Source organism: Capra hircus, chromosome 17, assembly GCF_001704415.2.
Source record: "Capra hircus breed San Clemente chromosome 17, ASM170441v1, whole genome shotgun sequence".
In the NCBI taxonomy this organism is placed as follows: domain Eukaryota; kingdom Metazoa; phylum Chordata; class Mammalia; order Artiodactyla; family Bovidae; genus Capra; species Capra hircus.
The window spans coordinates 68,297,283-68,316,815 of NC_030824.1; the positions used below are offsets into that span (position 1 = coordinate 68,297,283).

General features: G+C 36.3%; 1 protein-coding gene across 1 annotated transcript in view; it reads left to right on the plus strand.

The window, feature by feature from the left end:
* Nucleotides 1,608-19,533, plus strand: part of RBM46 (RNA binding motif protein 46) — a 43,098-nt gene continuing 25,172 nt past the window's right edge. The window contains exons 1-3 of the mRNA XM_018061628.1: nt 1,608-1,763; nt 2,660-3,127; nt 3,616-4,398. Coding sequence (XP_017917117.1) covers nt 1,613-1,763; nt 2,660-3,127; nt 3,616-4,398 — 1,402 coding nt within the window. The 5' untranslated portion in view covers nt 1,608-1,612. The remainder of the gene's footprint in view (nt 1,764-2,659; nt 3,128-3,615; nt 4,399-19,533) is intronic.

Below are 19,533 nucleotides of genomic sequence, written 5' to 3' on the forward strand. Positions count from 1 at the left end.
ACCCAGGGTTCAAACCCAGGTCTCCCACGTTGCAAGCAGATTCTTTACCATTGGAACCAGCAGGGTAGTAAAAGTAATTTAGTACTATTTTTCTTTCAGACTTTTTTGTTCATTTCTTAGAAGAGCCTTCTTGATTCTAAGATAAAGTAAATTCACTCATTTCCCCTTTAGTTTTGATCTGTTTCAAAGTAGTCAGGTACATATTTTTATATCATCTTGACAGCACTGAGATTTTGTCTGAAAGGGACAAAATTTCTGAAACAATGGTTAGGAACCTAGCATAGTCAGCTTTCTGTATCCATGGTTCCACAACTGCAAATTCAACCAACGATTGATCAAAAATATTTGAAAAATAGTTCCAGAAAGTTCCTCAGACTTGAATTTGCCACACATACTGGCATATATAGCATTTGCATTGTATTTATAGCTCTTCAGATTATGTTTATATTGTATTGTAAGTAATCTATAGAGATGGTTTAAGTATATGGGAAGATTGGCATAGGTTAGCAGCAGCAGCAGCATAGGTTATAGGCAAATAGCTATGCCTGTGTGAGGTTTGAGCATATGTGGGTTTTGGTGTCCTTGGGAGTTCTAGAATCATCCCCTATGGATCCTGAGTGATGAAAAATGACTGTGCTGATTCAAGTAAGATATAACTGAGAACAGGCTGTGGGGATATACAGGAAAAGATTGATTTCAAGAAATATTTAGAAGGAATCTATGCAGGTTTTTGTGGCTGATTAGCTGAGTCAAAGGAAGGCCTCAGGATTAAGTCCCCGAGTTTCTGGCTGTGACAGTTTGGAGAAGGAGTAATAAGTAATCCTTGTGGTGCCATTATCGGTTGGCCAGATTAATTGATGGAGATAAGGTAAAATAGGAAGGAACAGATTTGGAGGATAAAATGACATTCCGTTTTAAATCTGTTGACTTCAAGATGCCAGTTAAAAATCTCATTCTTAGTGCTTGCTAGGCAAACTCAGTAGGCAGTTTGATAACGACCGGTAGCTTAATAGAGAGCCTTGGACTGCTACATTTAGCTGTGTGGGTGCATGAGCTGCTTTCCTTCTATGTTCTTTTCAGAAGTGTATCATTGATGCAGCTGGATAGCTTGGGAGGAACTGTAAAGAGACTCTGTGGATGTGGTATATACGATAATGGATGTTTGTAGCGATATTTCTCATCACTCAGAAGAAAACTCAGATATTTTAAAACTAAGAAGGACTTTCTCAGGTCACCTAATTTTAGCTAGATCATTTTAGAATTTCTGGATGCTTCGTCACTGTTTCTGCTGGCTGTTTTCTCCTCTGACTCCTTTCACTTGCTCCTGTTTCCCCACATTTGTTTTTGTTGTTTCTTTGTCTTTTTCACTTTTGCATCCCTTTCTTTGTAGCTCATGCCTTATAAAGGTACTGCTTAACTGATTAGAGACATTAAAGGAGGTTTCCAGCTTCCCTGTAGGGAAGAACTTCGGGGCCAAGGCTTCAGTGATCTCTGAATATAGCAGCCACAACTGTTCTTGGTTTTTTGCGTCTCAGAGAAATGCTTCATAGGTTCCTCCTGGAGCTCCATGTCATAAACACTTCTCTTAAACTTTGCTTTAGGAGCTGCAGCCATGAGTGAAGAAACTGTAGATGGGACAAACGGGTGCAACAAAGTGCGGACTGGTACTCAGAATGAAGCGGCGCTGCTTGCTTTGATGGAAAAGACCGGATACAACATGGTTCAAGAGAATGGGCAAAGAAAGTTTGGTGGTCCACCTCCAGGTGTGGATTTTTTTTATGTTCAAAAGATTGGATGTTTAATGCAGTCATTTACATTAGATATATATCTCCACAAGTGTCCCAGACAAATAGCTCTTTCCTTGAAACCGCTTTAAGACTTCAGCAGTCATTTTTACTGTTGTGAAGGAGAGGAGGTAGATTATGTTTGTTATGTGTGTCTTTCCCTGAAAAGACACACTTTCTACTGTTGGTTTAAGTAGCAGTTAAGAAATAAATCAGGATTAGGGGAAAGTGGGCTCTAGCTATGAAAGGGGAGGGCATTTGGGGAGGAATCAGAAAGAGTAACAAGTGGAGGAGTGGTGTTTATGCTAGATGCAAGCAGATTATTAGATATAATGTTTTGCCTTTCTACCAATAGCCAGTACAGTTTCCTTGCTCAAAACCCTCCGGTTCACTTTGTGTGAGACTTAAACGAGAATCGTGGCCTCTCACGGCAGCGATGGCTGCTTTGCCTGTCATTTACTCCTCCCTCAAGTATGCGCTTCCCATACAGACCTTCTTGCTGTGTGCTCTTCTAATTATAACTAATACAAAAAGCACTTGCTTTTCTCTTTTCTGATAGGTTCTCAAGGCTCACTCCTTCATTTGATTCAGGTCTCTGCTTAAACCTCATGTGCTTAGAAAAGATGTGCCTGATTACCAAAAATATCAACCCTCTGTGGCCTTATTCTGCTTCATAGCACTCACTACTCGCTGTCTTCTTTTTCTGTTGAATATAAGCTTCATGAAGGAAGGAGGCTTCTAGCTTGTTCATTGTTGTATCCCCAATATGTATAATAGTGCATGGCATATAGAAGGCTCACAGTAAATCTGTGGAATGAATTATTGAATAGTAAACATAAATACCTTATTAGAATTTGTCTATTTTTGTCTTTCAGGTTGGGAAGGTCCACCTCCGCCTCGAGGCTGTGAAGTTTTTGTAGGAAAAATACCTCGTGATATGTATGAAGATGAGTTAGTTCCTGTATTTGAAAGAGCTGGGAAAATATATGAATTTCGACTTATGATGGAATTTAGTGGTGAAAATCGAGGTTATGCTTTTGTGATGTATACCACAAAAGAAGAAGCCCAGTTAGCCATTAGAATTCTTAATAATTATGAAATTAGACCAGGAAAATTTATTGGTGTGTGTGTAAGCTTGGATAATTGCAGATTATTTATTGGAGCTATTCCGAAAGAAAAGAAGAAAGAAGAAATCTTGGATGAAATGAAGAAAGTCACAGAAGGAGTTGTAGATGTCATTGTGTACCCAAGTGCAACTGATAAGACCAAGAACCGTGGTTTTGCATTTGTGGAATATGAATCTCACAGAGCTGCTGCTATGGCTAGGAGAAAACTAATTCCAGGTAAATTCATCCTTTTTCAAAGGTTATTTTTCTATGTTAACCTTACTATACATTTGAAAAAATAGCAGTACCTCATAGATCAATTTATAAAAATATGTAGTGCCCTTGAAGAGGAATAGAAATTAAGAAAGTAAAACAAATGATTCTAAAAGAATATGATCCTATATAATGAGTCATTTGTTAACACTTAACTGATTTACTGAATGTATACAGTTTTGTTTAGCTCTTAGTTGTTGTTTGATAAAAAGGACAGTACCTAATCCTTCTAATAAAGGTCTTGAATTGTATTTGTTCTTTTGACTCTCAAAATTAATTTCATTGTAAGTCTGTCTCAGTTCACCTTAGTAAAAACTTGTGTGAATAGGAAACTAATACTTTACCAAATGCATTATATGTATTTGAGTTTCTGTTCCTTTGGAGAAACAGTTTTACTTATTTTTGATTTAGATTTATTTTAGTTGTCTTCAAATTAATTTATTTTTTTACAGGAACCTTCCAACTCTGGGGCCATACCATTCAGGTGGATTGGGCTGACCCAGAGAAAGAGGTTGATGAGGAAACCATGCAGAGAGTTAAAGTTCTCTATGTACGAAATTTAATGATCTCAACTACTGAGGAAACAATTAAAGCAGAATTCAATAAATTCAAACCTGGTACAGTTGAGCGAGTAAAGAAACTTAGAGATTATGCTTTTGTTCACTTTTTCAACCGAGAAGATGCAGTGGCTGCCATGTCGGTGATGAATGGAAAATGCATTGATGGAGCAAGCATTGAGGTAACGCTGGCAAAACCCGTAAATAAAGAAAGCACCTGGAGACAGCATCTTAATGGTCAGATTAGCCCCAGTTCTGAGAGCCTGATTGTGTTTGCTAACAAAGAAGAGAGTCACCCCAAAATTCTAGGCAAGCCGCCAACTCTTCCAGCTCGTCTCAATGGCCAGCATAGCCCAAGCCCCCCTGAAATTGAAAGATGCACTTACCCGTTTTTTCCTGGAACAAAGCTTACTCCAATTAGTATGTATTCTTTAAAATCCAATCATTTCAATTCTGCAGTAATGCATTTGGATTATTACTGCAACAAAAATAATTGGGCACCACCAGAATATTATTTATATTCAACAACAAGTCAAGATGGGAAAGTACTCTTGGTATATAAAATTGTTATTCCTGCTATTGCAAATGGATCCCAGAGTTACTTCATGCCAGACAAACTCTGTACTACGTTAGAAGATGCAAAGGAACTGGCAGCCCAGTTTACATTACTTCATTTGGGTAAGTTTATAAGTACTTTAAACAACATAGTGTAATATGAAATTAGAAAGTCTTATTATAGATTATTTATGAATTTATTTTGTTTGAACTCAACATTAGTGGTGAGTATTTAACATAAATTTTACCTCAGTTTTGTGAACTCATGCTAAATTTTATTGAGACTTTTGTTTGATCTTCCTATATTTAGTTTTTTACTTATTATTTATTGGGGGAAACATTTGGTTTTGATTTACTGAGAGTTCACTATCTTAATTTATCAATTTACTGTTTTTGTAGTGACTAATCCTCATTTGAAATAATTTCTGTGTAAGTGGCAGTATTTATTACTTAAACCAGTTTATAAGAATGTTTTACATCCTTGGTGAAGTCTGCATGATAATCTTTTTTTGAGAGCAGGCTTAGGCTTAAAATCAGAAGCATTTCAGATGGGTCACGTGTAGACACACCTTATGCTCGCCAATCTGGAAATCTGTCGTTATTACTCATGAAAAACAAGAAGCATCATTAAGAGATGTTTATGACCATTCTCTTTAATTTCATGCTTTTAAAAAAGTTTCTCTAAAGCATTTGAGGGATAATTAAGACACACTTTGGGCCATATGCTAACTAAATATTTGGCCTGTGAAGAAAGAGATGTAATATCACTCTGGGGTCTTCCTTCTGCTATTTTTTTTTCTGATCTGTGTTAGTCTCTCCTGACTGTCCTCCCCTTGCACTAGTCTGTTTCATTTTTTAATGCAGCTGTAGGTTTCAGTTGGTTATTACTTTGTGTTTGAAATAATATTTATTAGAAGAATACTGGCTTATTGAAAGTTACAGTAGAATGGAAAGGTCTCCTACTAAGGATTAAATTGTCCTTGATTATAATTGTCAGTCATAGCTTAAAATTTATTTGTTATATAGTTGTATATTACTGAAGATTGCATCTGTTATATGTTCTTAAATTTGTTAAGGAGAGGAAATCAAAAAGGAAAATCATTGTTAAAGGGAGAGTAATTTTTGCACCTCATTGTAGACTTGCTTATGTATCATGGCCACTCCCATGGTATTACAAATATTTTTAGGAGATTCTGATTTGGAAGTGGAGTCAGAATTTTAGGGCTGAAGGGAGGTTCCCTACAAGAAACTTGTCAGCAGTGTTCTCAATTATTAGTTTGGAATTTGGAAATTTTACAATCATCTAAGTTAATTAAGTCTTAGATGTGATTTCAGTTAATGTACAAAACATTGGGTTGGCCAGAAAGTTTGAGTTTTTCTGTACGATGATATGTGTATGCGTGCTGAAATCACTGCAGTCATGTCAGCTCTTTGCAACCCCGTGGGCTGTAGCCCACCAGGCTCCTCTGTGCATGGGATTCTCCAGGCGAGAGTGCTGGAGTGGGCTGCCGTGGCCTCCTCCGGGGGAGCTTCCCCGCCCAGGGGTATGTTTCCTGCACTGGCAGACGGGTTCTTTACCACTAGTGCCCCCGGGAAGCCTGTATGATGATAGAGAAAACTGAAACGGACGTTTTGGCCAACTCAATAGAATCCTCCAGTTTTTCTTTTAATAAAGACAGTCTGAGTTAAAGATAAAATTAGGTGGATAGCAAATGATTAACAGTGTTCTTAGAGAAAATGGATCCAGTTATTCTTTCAAAGTGGAATGTTTGGCATTCAGTTGCTGAGCAAGATCCTTGTGTTTGAAACATATTTTATTTCTATATCCATTTTCTTTACAAATTTAGATTTGCAAGATTCTTAAAACTTTTTTTAGTTTGTCAGATTTTCTGTTTAGACATAGTTTACCCATCTACTTGTAAATTCCATTATTAAGATGTTTTTCACTTGAGTCCTAGGGCCATAGTTAACTCCTATTCATCTGTAGTTCCCAAAGACAACCCCTGTTCAATTATAGTATTTCCAACTTGATTATGTTCACTAGGGATGCAGTTAATGTCAAGGAATGAAGTGCTTAGGGGACCCAGACAGTTCGCTTTAGTCTTCTAGTACAGATTTTATCAGTGTATATCAAAACTGCTTATAATAATAAATTGAACAGTTTCTGTTTTATTTTTCAGTTTCAATCCATCATCAGAGACAAAAGCCAATATCCAAATGCAAGCCAAATTTTGAGTTTCATACGCAAGGCCAGAGGCCTTGTCCATAGATAGTAGCACACAAACTGTGATTGACTAGAAATCAGAATGAAGGCTAAGTTAAGAGGCAGCTAAGCAGGAAGAGAGAATTCAAGGAAATGAAAAATCAGAAATCAGAAGTCTAGAAATCTTTAATAAGAAAACAAACATCAGACCTTCAGAGGTCTTTAAAGTAGGCAGCCGGAAAGTGACATATTGCCACAAGGCAGGTTAGGAATAGGTTGAATACTGTTGGCAGTGCTTTGGCGTGCTTGTTCTTCTGTTAGCATTGGATCCTTTGGGCTTTGATGAGCTGTGCCTTTTTATGTGCGGTTTCCTTTAAATAAAGGTTGCAGAGTTTCACTGGGTGGCTCAGGGTTGAGATCAGTTGGTAACAGTGTTGTTTTTAGAGGGGAAGAGATGGTGTGTTACTGATGTCCTGCATGTTTCAAGCATTAGATTGTTCCAAGCAAGTTCCAACCAAGAGGTTGCTACTGGTTCCTGGAATTCCTCAAATGTGAGTGAAAGTGAAAGTCGCTCAGTCCTATCCGACTCTGTGACTCCATGGGGTATACATATGCAGTCCATGGAATTCTCTAGGCCAGACTCCTGGAGTGGGTAGCCTTTCCCTTCTACAGGGAATCTTCCAAACCCAGAGGCTGAACCCAGGTCTCCCTCCTTGCAGGCAGATTCTTTACTATCTGAGCCACAAGGGAATCCCAAGAATATTGGAGTGGGTAGCCTATCCCTTCTCCAGTGGATCTTCCCAACTCAGGAACCGAACCAAGGTCTCTGGCATTGCAGGTGAATTCTTTACCAACTGAGCTATCAGGGAAGCCCCCTCAAATATAGTTCATTAAGTATGAAATCATATTTTGGCTCTATTTTCTTGAAGAATTTGAATCTAATTTCATAGTGAATTTAACTGCTATTAATATTTTAAGATTTTTTTTAGGTGTACACCTATTTTCTTTAGGTGTAGCATTTTATTTGCTTTGACACTTTTCTCTTTCAGTTTTGATGCTATTTTGATGCTATTAAATCTTTCCTTAATGATCTTTGGCTGTTCTATGCTATATAAACAGTCATTTGCCTTTTTGTCTCAGCTCTTTAAGAGTGTGCTTTCACTGTCCATGTTTGTTTTAGCTTCACTGTGCCTGTTTTTCAAGTCTGAAAAAAAGAGAAAAAAATAGATTTCACTTAGTTAAATGACGATTATTGGTGTTGAGGAACATGGAAGTTTTTTCAAGGGAGAGCAGGCATCTATAGAAGTACCAAATCAGAGTATTTCTGGAGACCATTTAGTGCTCTTACTAGAGTCCAAAATATTCTTGTTGCATAGTAATGTAAAATGAATTTTTAAAATATTCTGGGTTTTTTTCTTTGTTTCCATTTATTGTAAGCTTTATTTTTAAGCAAAATGCTTTATGAAAAGCTGGAAGCTGGGGTTCTTGCCAAAATTGAACCCTTATTATTTTTTACTTCAAAGATAGAGACTGTCTTCATCTTCAAGATGTCAGAGAGTAACCTCCCTGGGAACTCAGTACCCAACCAACAAGATAAGAAATTATGTATCACTTGGTTATTCAACATTAGGAAGCTGTAATAAATGGGATACTCAGTGGGTTTAAGGGCTTCCCTGGTGGCTCAGCAGTAAGGAGTATGCCTGCAGTACAGGAGATGCGGGTTCAGTCCCTAGGTTGGGAAGATCCCCTGGAGAAGAAAATGGCAACCCACTCCAGTATTTTTGCCTGGAAAATTCCAGGGACAGAAGAGCCTGGCAGGCCACAGCCCATGGGGTTGCAAAGAATTGTATGTGAATTAGCAACTAGACCACCACACCACCATCAGTAGGTTTAATGGGTAGAATACAGACTTGGGGGCTAGGAGATAGGTTTTATACTAAATAGTTGATGTTTGGAACCATCTCGGGTCATTCTGTATCACATCTTTTTACATAGGCCTTTTCTATCTCATAATTTTTATCTATTTAATAACTAACCAGAGTATCAGTATGAATAATCCTGCTTTTCCTCAAACTTTGCCTCTGTCTTGAATCTGGGCCTTCCACTATTGCCATAGCTTTCCTCTGGAGTAGTCTTCACTATTGAGGAGACAGAAATTGAGGAGATAAAAGTCCTAGTTTTGTAAGAAGAAAAGTCCTGGAGAATACTTAGTGGAAGGAGGGAGGTAGCCTCAGTGTGATGATAATTGATTCTGTTAAATAATTTACTGAAAAATAACTGTAGGCAAGACATTTCTCATTTCTGTGTTTGTTCATTCCTGATGCAAATGGTAGTTTTTTACTTGAATGATACCTAAAACTCTCTAAAAAAAAAAAAAAAAACAGGAGTGAAATACTTGTCACAAACCAGCTTGTTTGTGACATTGATTTAATTTCGTCTGAAATTTTGTGCTGTTGCTATGACTGATAAAATTTTATTAAAGAACAAGCTTTTTTGAATGCCTCTTTTGTGTGAATTGTACTTTACTAAGCAATCTGGACCTAAAGGTAAATAAAATACTGTTCTGGCTCTTAAGGAGTCAGATCTGCTGAAGAAGGCAGAGGTGTGAATTCTACGCATAGTTACTTTGGGAACACAGAAATGTGCTTTGGTGATTTCAGTCAGATTTTTAGGATTAGGAATAGAAAATATGTGGACTTTAGTTAATCTAAATTTCATCAGTTCTGTTTTTTAAAACTTTGTGGATATTTTCTTTCTTTTTAGTACAGCTATGTTGGCTGTGCTTGCTTTTGCTTTTTCCAAGTAATGTTTTTCTTCGATGAATCCATTTTGATTTGTGTGGATCATTTTATGTGTGAATATTCATCTTTTTTATATATTCTGTACTTTTCTCAGCATTCATTTTGTGGCTGACCTGCATGTTGCTTCTCATATTTGACTTTGTAATGGCATACATCATCAGAATCTTTATTTTTTTTCTGGTCATTGAGTGCTAACATATTAAATATATATTTTCTAAGCATGTGGCCATTATGTTTGCTATCCCTTTAATATCATTAAAAGATTAGGGGATTAGGTTTTTATTTCTGTTGTCACTTGTAACTTGGTTGAAAGTTATGAAATAGAAGACACAGTAAGATGAAGAAATACTATTCTGAGAAGTTTTCATCTGAAAAATAATTGGTGCTATTTTTTATGAGCTATCATTTCCAGATTGATGGGCAGAAATTCAAAAATAAAATTTTAACTTTAAAAATTTGCCAATAAATTGCTTTGAAACAAAGAGAAACTTCCCTAGTTTTTTAAATTTAAGAAATTTTAGGAGAAATGGACGGAGGAGCCTGGTGGGCTGCAGTCCATGGGGTCGCTGAGAGTTGGACACGACTGAGCAACTTCACTTTCACTTTTCACTTTCATGCATAGGAGAAGGAGGTGGCAACCCACTCCAGTGTTCTTGCCTGGAGAATCTCAGGGACGGGGGAGCCTGGTGGGCTGCTGTCTGTGGGGTCATGCAGAGTTGGACATGACTGAAGCGACTTAGCAGCAGCAGCAGCAAGCTAAATATAATATAATGGTTATAGTGAAATTTTAAAGTTATATAACTAGAAAAATTAATACTTTTAGAAAGTTAATATTTTCTTTCCAGTTTTAATTATGGATCTAACTTTTATACTATTTCAAACTTATATTTTAAAGAACAAAAGTAATTTTCTGAATTTGCTTTAAAATTCACCTAGTTAAGTGGGATGATCACCAACATTTCATACATTAATTTGTTTTCCATATGACCAAGTGGTGAGATGAAAATTCCATTAACTCAACTATGTGTCTTTGGACCTCAGAGAGGGCCCTGTGTTCGTGAAAATGTGTTTTTACTCCTCTTGAAATCTAGTTTTTTTTTTCCCAGAAGATCATCATTTGATATTACTCATAATTTTTATCTTACTAACACTTGTTTTAACGGACCATAATTTTTATGAAGTTGCTGCTCTGAGAGAAGCTTAATAATGAGCAGTCAAGTAAAAGAAGCTATAGTCTCAGCGGCCAACACAATGTGACCGTGAAATGATCCACCTTTGTGGACCTCAGTGCCTTCATCTCTAAAATATCAGGGTTTTACTTGGTGACTTCTAAGGAGGTCACCTCCCCCAAATTTATGGTTTTGTTTAAAATATGATAAAAACTCTGTAAAGAACCAAAAAACAATATTTGAGTTTTTCTTATGCATACCGAGATAGAATTCAAGTAGTTTAAAATCAAGAGCTGCTTTTGTCAAGATTAACCCTTTTCACAGTTTAATGCTCCTTTTTTTCATATAATTCAAAACGTACGTTTGTCTGCTTCACAGCAAAACAACTAGATTAAGAAAATGAGTTACCTATTTCATTTTCACGACGACAAGTAATTATTTTTCCTTTCCATGCATTTGTCAGTTGATTAGAATCAAAACCAAGATTTTGTAAAGCAACCTGGTTACTTAGCGATTTGGAAATTAGTTTTTGTACCAGAGAATCTAGGAAGTTAATGATGCACATTAAAACGTATGACCAATATTATTCCATAGTTATATTATTAGCTGACAAATGTGATTGTGTGACTTCATTTATTTTACACATTTATTTGGTCATGCCTGATCTTCTGTCCTACAGTTTCTTAGTATCTTTGGTTAATACATTTCTAAAATTATTTTTCTAATATACTAGTTTTAATAGTAGCTACTGCTTTTTAATTTATAAACTTAATGTATGATATTTAATATTTAAAAAAACCCATGGTTTGTAAATTTTCCTCTAGTGTTAAAGGCCACAGTAAATTTTGCATATGTGCATTCTTAGATGTCAGCAGTAACTCAAAATTTTACCACATGATATCCCCTAAATATATTTTTCAGTGTGGCTTTAAAAGGAATTTCAGTGTTGTATTGATCTTTTTCTCTCCTCTAAGCTTCTAAACTCTCTGAAATAAGTAAGCTCTATACATATTTTGGAGGGTTTAGAATAGTGAAACTCTGCGTAGAAGCTGCACTATTGTGCCTTTATTTCTGCTTCCTACTTAATATTTGCTGCTACTGCTAAGTCGCTTGAGTCATGTCCGACTCTGTGCAACCCCATGGACTGCAGCCTACCAGGCTCCTCCATCCATGGGATTTTCCAGGCAAGAGTACTGGAGTGGGTTGCCATTGCCTTCTCCTTAATATTTAGTAGACAGTAATTACTGATGCTATAAAATGAATGGAGTGAATAGGGATGGAAGCTGTTTTGGAAAAATGGTTTTATTGTGATGAATTTATTCAAGTGATCATTTGTGATTTCAGCCACTTTAAAATTATTCAGTGTCAGTTGCTTCCAGGCCTTTTGGTGAGAATTAAATGTAGTACCTGATCTTACTAGTTAATTTCAGATATATTATCTATATTAGAGCATTCACGGAGAAGGCAATGGCACCCCACTCCAGTACTCTTGCTGGGAAAATCCCATGGATGGAGGAGCCTGGTAGGCTGCAGTCCATGGGGTCGCAAAGAGTCAGACACGACTGAGCAGCTTCACTTCACTTTTCACTTTCATGCATTGGAGAAAGAAATGACAACCCATTCCAGTGTTTTTGCCTGGAGAATCACAGGGACTAGGAAGCCTGGTGGGCTGCCGTCTATGGGGTCACACAGAGTCGGACACGACTGAAGTGACTTAGCAGCAGAGCAATTCATCCTCTGTCATAGAGTGATACACATTCTATCCAAGACCTGATAGTGCATTACCTCTGGAGTGTACTTGCCTCTGGAGAGTCAAAAAAATAAAAAAATAAAAACCTAGTTTCCCAGGTGGTTAGAATCTCTTAATTGCCAAAATGTTAATAACAACTTGGATTTTCTTGCCCTTAAGTTTGAAATATTTGGTTAAAGGTCATTAGTTATATATGGGCCTTTCCTTACAGCAAGTGACATGTGAGTTATAAAAATTAGTTACAATAATTCATATTTTAAGAGAATCTTTTATTTGGCTGTGTATCTTTCTGCATTGCCTTTAGTAAATACATTCTTACATACCACTGATAATGATTTCTACTATAAATGTATTTATAACTTCCAGTTAAAAAGCGTATCAGAGTGCAATCATTAGAAAACATCAGTCTGCTCAATTATATTGCCTGATAATTTGATAAGTGTACTCTAAACTTCTTCATTTCGTACATATTTAAACAGTACAGCCTGATTTTTATACACAGAGTAATCAAGAGTAAATAAACTTGAATAAATAAAAATTTTAAACTTGAATATACAACTCATTTCCTTTATACAGTAGTTATCTGTTGACCTTTACTTCATTTTTTCTTTCATGTTTTTGATTTTCTTTCTTTATATTTTCTAAGAATGTTATTTCTAGAGACGCTTTACTTTTTTTTACTTTTTTTTTTTTTGGTAATCCTCTTATAGGTGAATTATTGTAAGACTGCAAGCCCATGAAATTAATTTTTCTCTTATCTTCATTTCAGCATACATATTCCAGTCTGCTTGTTTACTGGCCAGATTAGGGAGGAAGCAAATTTGCAGCCGATGTGCCATAGTGTGTATGGCTTATTCCTTCTGCGGCTGTGTTAATTTTTGATCCAAAGGTGACCAAGTATGTAGTTACAGATTTAGTAAAGTACAGATTCACCCACTATCCAAAGTAGAGTCTTTCTGTTAAACCTTTTGTAAGCCAAACAGAATAAAGCAAAGAGGCTTAGGACACAGTCTTGCTAACAGATGCACAAAGCAAATCAAGGTAAAGCGCAGATGCTCACCAACGCAGTTCAGAGCTCTTGACAGCTTGATGCTGAGACACCGTCATTCTGGGGGAGGAGCTTGCCTGTGCTGGTCTGGATGTGTAGGCTGCATGCTGTCTTTACAGTGGAATTGCTACAGAATGAATGCTGAACACTGGTTTTGCTTTCTGCCTTTTCTCATAGAGGAAAAGTCCTCTTTGAATTTCTTTTGGTCAGTAAAAACAGATACCAGTGTGCAATGTAAAGTGAGCTTTCAAAAAGTGGGGGGTACCTATATTGGATAACTTGGGGTATAGAATTTAAAACATTCCAAGTGAGCCATTATGATTCTTTGGAAAACAGGTTTAAATTGTATTCTGCACTATAAAGTTATAATTTTTACCAAAAGCAAAATAATTCAGAGTAATGTTTATTAATTTAAATGTCTTATTTGTGTGTTTTATTGTCTACACTTGTTTCTTTGAGAGATCACAAATCAAGTTTCCTTGAGTGATTCATAGGTGTGAAATTTAGATATACCAACTATAGAAATAATGAGGATATCAGAGCATTGGAAAGTTACTTTTTTTCTCTTAACTAGAGAGAAAGGGGAGATATTGAGCAAAAATAGGATTACTTTTTCTGTGAAAGCACTCTTAGCTTCTGAAGGGTATTTACAAATATGAGATATCTGAGATTTGTTTTCCTTCTTTATTTCTTTTAAGTTTTTCCTATGATTTACTGACTTTAAGGTTTTTACGTGCTTGTATTGGAATGTATCTAGGGTAACTGTGACTCTAGGATACCTGCTCTTTTTACAGGTAACTTTCTTACTTACGCACCAGTGTGTTTTTAAACCTTACTTTTCCTAATTTTTAAAAATCTTTGTACCTCATTTATTTTTGCTTATTGTGGTTTATGCTACAAGCAGGGAGTGGCATATTAGTGAACATGACTTGAGGGGGATTAACGGCCTTTTTCATCAGTCCTCTTAGGCCTTAGCAAGTATATTGATGTCAGCCAGTCTGATTTAAATTGGTAAATAAAGCAAATTTCATTGCCTTGAGATTTTGTCTGAATTTTTAGGCAACAATGATTTTTATTTTCAGTTATTTTAGTCTGATGTTGTATTTTGAAAATTTTTATATGACAAGAAAAATTTCTATAGCCAACTAGCAAATATTTATGTTTAGATTTGAGTTATCAATAATTTGAAACCAAGTAAATTGAAGTGTTGTTGCATTGTTTAATTATATTTATTCTAGGGTTCTTTAAATATATAGTTCATTAATTCAGGGAATTTATATAAATTCTAGAGCCCTGTTATAAAAATCTGACTTAGGAAAAGGATGGAAAGATGTTTAACTTCCCCTCAGCTCAGTTTCTGTTTGGAAGAGAGCGTGTTGTCTCATACTGATGGAGCAGCCTAATCCAAGTAGAATATTAATCTTACCTTTATCTTTTCTGTTTATTTTCTACTGGTGTGGGGCTATCCACCATAGTCCTTATCTCTCCCTGAAAGATATGAGGTGGTTTATTAAAAATAGGTAAAGTATGAAAGGATTCAAATCTTAAAAATTGAAGGAATTATTGAGTCAGTGGGGAATTATGAGTAGGAAAATAAAGCCAAGCAAAACTAAACAATATGTTGTTTAGGAATGAAGGAGTATATGGCAGAACTATAAAGGAAAGCAAGAGAACGGTTAACACTTAAACATCAGGATCATAATTACTTTAAGGATTGAGAGATTGAAAGTGATGCAAGAGACTTCCAAGGTATTGATGATTTCCTGTTTCTAAACCTGTGTGATGAATGCATGTTTTTATTTTAAAAATTCTGTCGACTGAACAAGGACCTACTGTAAAGCACAGGGAACTTTGCTTAATGTTCTATAGCAATAAAACACTTTTCATGCATAGAGTTTTCTAGGCCAGATTACTGGAGTGGGTTCACCATCCCTTATTCCAGGGCGTCTTCCCAACCTACGGATTAAACTGGCGTCTCTCGTGCCCCCTCCACTGCACCGCCTTGCTGATATGGTGTCCGTGCAGCAGATTCTTATCGGACACTGTGTTCTCTCTCAAGTCCTGAGGATGACTGGCGAACCACACGCAGCGGCTGCCTTCGTAGAAGTCACATTCTATTGAGGGAGGCAGTTAGTCAGTTTCTTTTCTGATAAACATTCTAAAGAAGTATGCGGTGTTACGAGGAAATATGATTGGATGACCTGAGATGAGAGGGTCAGGAAATAGTACATTGCATTTTAGAATTACAGCAAAAGGAAACTCAGTTCTTTAAATCTAGGCTAACGTACAGGCAACATTGACTATAAGGACGTGGCACTCAGAGCTGAATTTCCTCAGTTCACATCCCAGCTTCATGACTTACTTGGAAAAGTTACTTGATCCTCTCTGTACTTGAGTTTCCTCATCTGAATGTTAAGAATATTTATCTCATAGAGTAATTATATGTATTAAATGAGTTAAAATTGTAAAGGGCCCACAGCAGTGCCTTTTATGTTAAAAAATCTTTATTCAGAAAACAAATCCAGGACAACAGATTTTCCAACCATGTATAATAATGAATTTTATTTGTAATAATAGTAGTTAAGATTCTTGGAGTGTTTACTGTATATTAGGTACTGTGTTAAATGCCTTTACATGATTCTGCATTATTTTGTAAACTCTCTGAGGTGCTGTAGATACTATTTTTATGTCTTTTTATATAGTATTATTTTTATTTTATTTTTATGTAGATAATATTATTTGTATAATAAATATTTATTATATTTTATGTCACCTTTTTTTAATAAGTGAAGAAACCAAGGCTTTAGTAGACTGAGTAATTTGTTCAGGATCCCCCAGTTGTCTAAGAAGTTGTGCTCTCAACTGCTTTTTTTTGTTGTTCCGTCACTCAGTTGTGTCCGACTCTTTGCAACCCCATGGACTGCAGCTTGCCAGGCTTCCCTGTCCTTCACTGTCTCCTGGAGCTTGCTCAAACTCACGTCCACTGAGTCAGTGATGCCATCCAACCGTCTCATCCTCTGTTGCCCACTTCTGCTCCTGCCCTCAATCTTACTCAGCATCAGGGTCTTTTCCAGTCAGTTGGCTCTTAGCATCACATGGCCAAAGTATTGAAGCTTCAGCTTCAGCATCAATCCTTCTAATGAATATTCAGGGTTGATCTTTAGGATGGACTGGTTTGAGTCTTTTCCAGCACCAGAGTTCAAAAGCATCAACTCTTCAGCACTCAGCCTTCTTTATGGTCCAGCTCTGACATTTCTACAGGACTGTTGCAAAAGCCGTAGCTTTGACTATACGGACCTTTGTCAGCAAAGTGATGGCTCTGCTATTTAATATGCTGACTGGGTTTGTCTTAACTACTGTTCTTTATTAACTACATGTTCCCAGTGAAAAACTGACCTTTGTGTAATGTTAAACATTTGATGACAGATCTGAATTTGGGGAAAATTATTGGCAAGTTATTCTTCTGAAACTTAAAATATAGTGTAATGGGCTTTTGTTTCATACTTTGCCTGCTTTTCAGAGACAGGTTTATCTTCCTAGTCCAACAAGCCCGTATTCCCATTCACTCCATGTATTAATAGTGTGCACCTAGTATACCTGTTTGAATCCTAAATACATCATTTAAGTTACAGAGGAGTTGTGAGCATACATTGTTTACAAATGAGCTTTGGGATTTTTCAGTTTCCTCTGGGGTGAGCATTGCCAGCTGGTCACATGTGTGACATGCCGGCAGAAGAGACTTGTTTTTTCCCTCCCTCAGACACTAGACAGAGTTTCAGACAGGCACGGTCTGTTGAGGTCTGTCCGTGGGATCTTGTTGCTTGGTGTTCTCGTTTTGCTTTTGGACTGTGCTCAGACGTCGCAGCAGTATGTAACTCACCCATGCAACCTACGGCTGCAGCTACATCTGCTGTTGCTTTTACCGTTATGTTTATGAAATTGGCCTGTGTTGTTATATGCACTGTCATCTGTGTAAGGATTCCATCAAAATCATACAGTTTGCTATTTCTGTTGTTAGAAATTTGAGTGCTTCATATTTGAGCTGTTTGAATAATGATGCTGTGAATATTCTTTTACATGGTGGGTTTTTCTGGTGTACATTTGAATGCATTTCTGTTGAATACATAGGCATAAATGTGGTAAGTAAGTAAGTGAAGTTGCTCAGTCATGTCCGACTCTTGGCGACCCCGTGGACTGTAGCCTACCTGGTTCCTCCTTCCATGGGATCTCCAGGCAAGAATACTGGAGTGGGTTACCATTTCCTTCTCCAGGGGATCTTCCCAACCCAGGGATCGAACCTGGGTCTCCCACATTGGAGGGAGACACTTTAACTTCTGAGCCACCAGGGAAGATTTATAACTGTGGTAGGTAATATTTTTAAAACTTGAGTGCCTATGTGCTAAGTCACTTCAGTCATATCCTATTCTGTGTGGCGCTATAGACTGTAGCCTGCCAGGCTCCACTGTCCATGAAATTCTCTAGGCAAGAATGCTGGAGTAGGTTGCCATGCCCTCCTCCAGGGGATCTTCTGGACCCAGGGATTGAACCTGAGTCTCTTAGGTCGCCTGCCTTGGCAGGCAGGTTCCTTACCACTAGTGCCACCTGGGGAGCCTTTAAAACTTGAGCAGATAAGGCCATACAGTTTTCCAAAGTGATTATATAAATTTATACTTTACTAGCAGTACATGGGTTTGAGTTGTTCCATATCCCTGCCACTGCTTTGACCATTATTTCTAGTCTCTTGATATTGAATACTCTGGCTAGATATATATTGCTGTCTCATTAAGATCATAACTTCTATATCACTGTTGAGTGATGGATAGTGAGCATCTTTTAATAAGATTATAGGGCATTAAGATATCCTTTTGATGAAATGTCTCATTTTAAATCTTTTGTCCCTTTTTTATATTGGGTGGTTTGTTTTTTTCTTTTTTAAAGTACAAGCCCTTTGCTGGATATATACTTGACAAATACCTTCTTCCACTAGTGGCTTACCTTTCTACTCTCTACATGATATACTTTGAAAAAGACAGAAGTTCTTAATTTTAGTGTGGTTTACTTTATCAGTCCTTAAAAGTTGGTACTGTTTGTGCCCTGCTTAAGAAATCTGTGCTTACCTCAAGGTGATAAAATATTCTCTTGTATTATCTTTTAGAAACTTTTATCTTTCAAGTTTAGTGAGATTGTGAAGTATGTATTGTATGTATATGTATGTATACGTTTACATATATATTGGTGTAAGTCTTACTCTAGATTCTATATTCCCTTGCGTTGATTGATTTTATTATAGTATCTTAATTATGAAAATCTTGATATTTAGTAGAGAACTATCTTCCCACACTTTTTTCTTTTCTTCACAATTACCTTGACTCATGTTAGCATTTATGGTTCCATATAAATTTTAGAATCAATTGTAAATTTTCACCAAAAATCCTACTAGGGATTTGATTAGAATTGAATCTGTAGCTCCATTTGTGATGAAATGACACTTTTATAATATTAGGCTTTCTGATCCATGAAACTTACACATCTATCCATTTATTTAGATTTTCTTTAATTTCTGTAAACACTCAATAGTTTATAAATGTTTGTGTAAATGTCTCCTACATCTTTTATTAGGTTTATTCCTGAGTCTTAATGTTTTTCACTGCCATTGTAAATGCTGCCTTTTATTTCTATTTCTAATTGTTCCTGTTTATATAAATACAATTTACTTATTATGTATTGAATAATGCTATTTATTTGAGTATAATGGTTTGGCTCTATATCATTTAAAATTTTCCTACTTACACAGTGATATCAGCCACACAAAAAAATGGGATTTTTTTCTTCTTTTGTCCTTTGACTTTTCTTTTTTCCTCTTGCCTTATTGTACTGGCTAGAACTACTTATCCAGCCTTGACTGCAAATAATGATAAAAGGCATTCTTAAATCCTTTCAGTATTTCTCAATTAAGTATTATGTTTACTGTGGTTCTTACAGAAGCCCTTTATCCTGGCCTTTCTATAGTTTGCTCAGAGGTTGTATCACAAATGGGCAATGAAGTTTTTCTGCATCTATATGGATAATTATATCATTTTATCTATTATTCTTTTAATGTTAACTGCATTGATTGATATTTGAACATGACACCAGTCTTGCATTTCTGAAATAAACCCAGTTGGATCATGATATTCATTATCCTTTTTATGTATGCTAAATTTCATTTTTATATTTTCTTTAGGATTTTTAGATCTGTGTTCATTAATGAGATTGGCCCATACTTTTCCTCATAAAAACATTTACTA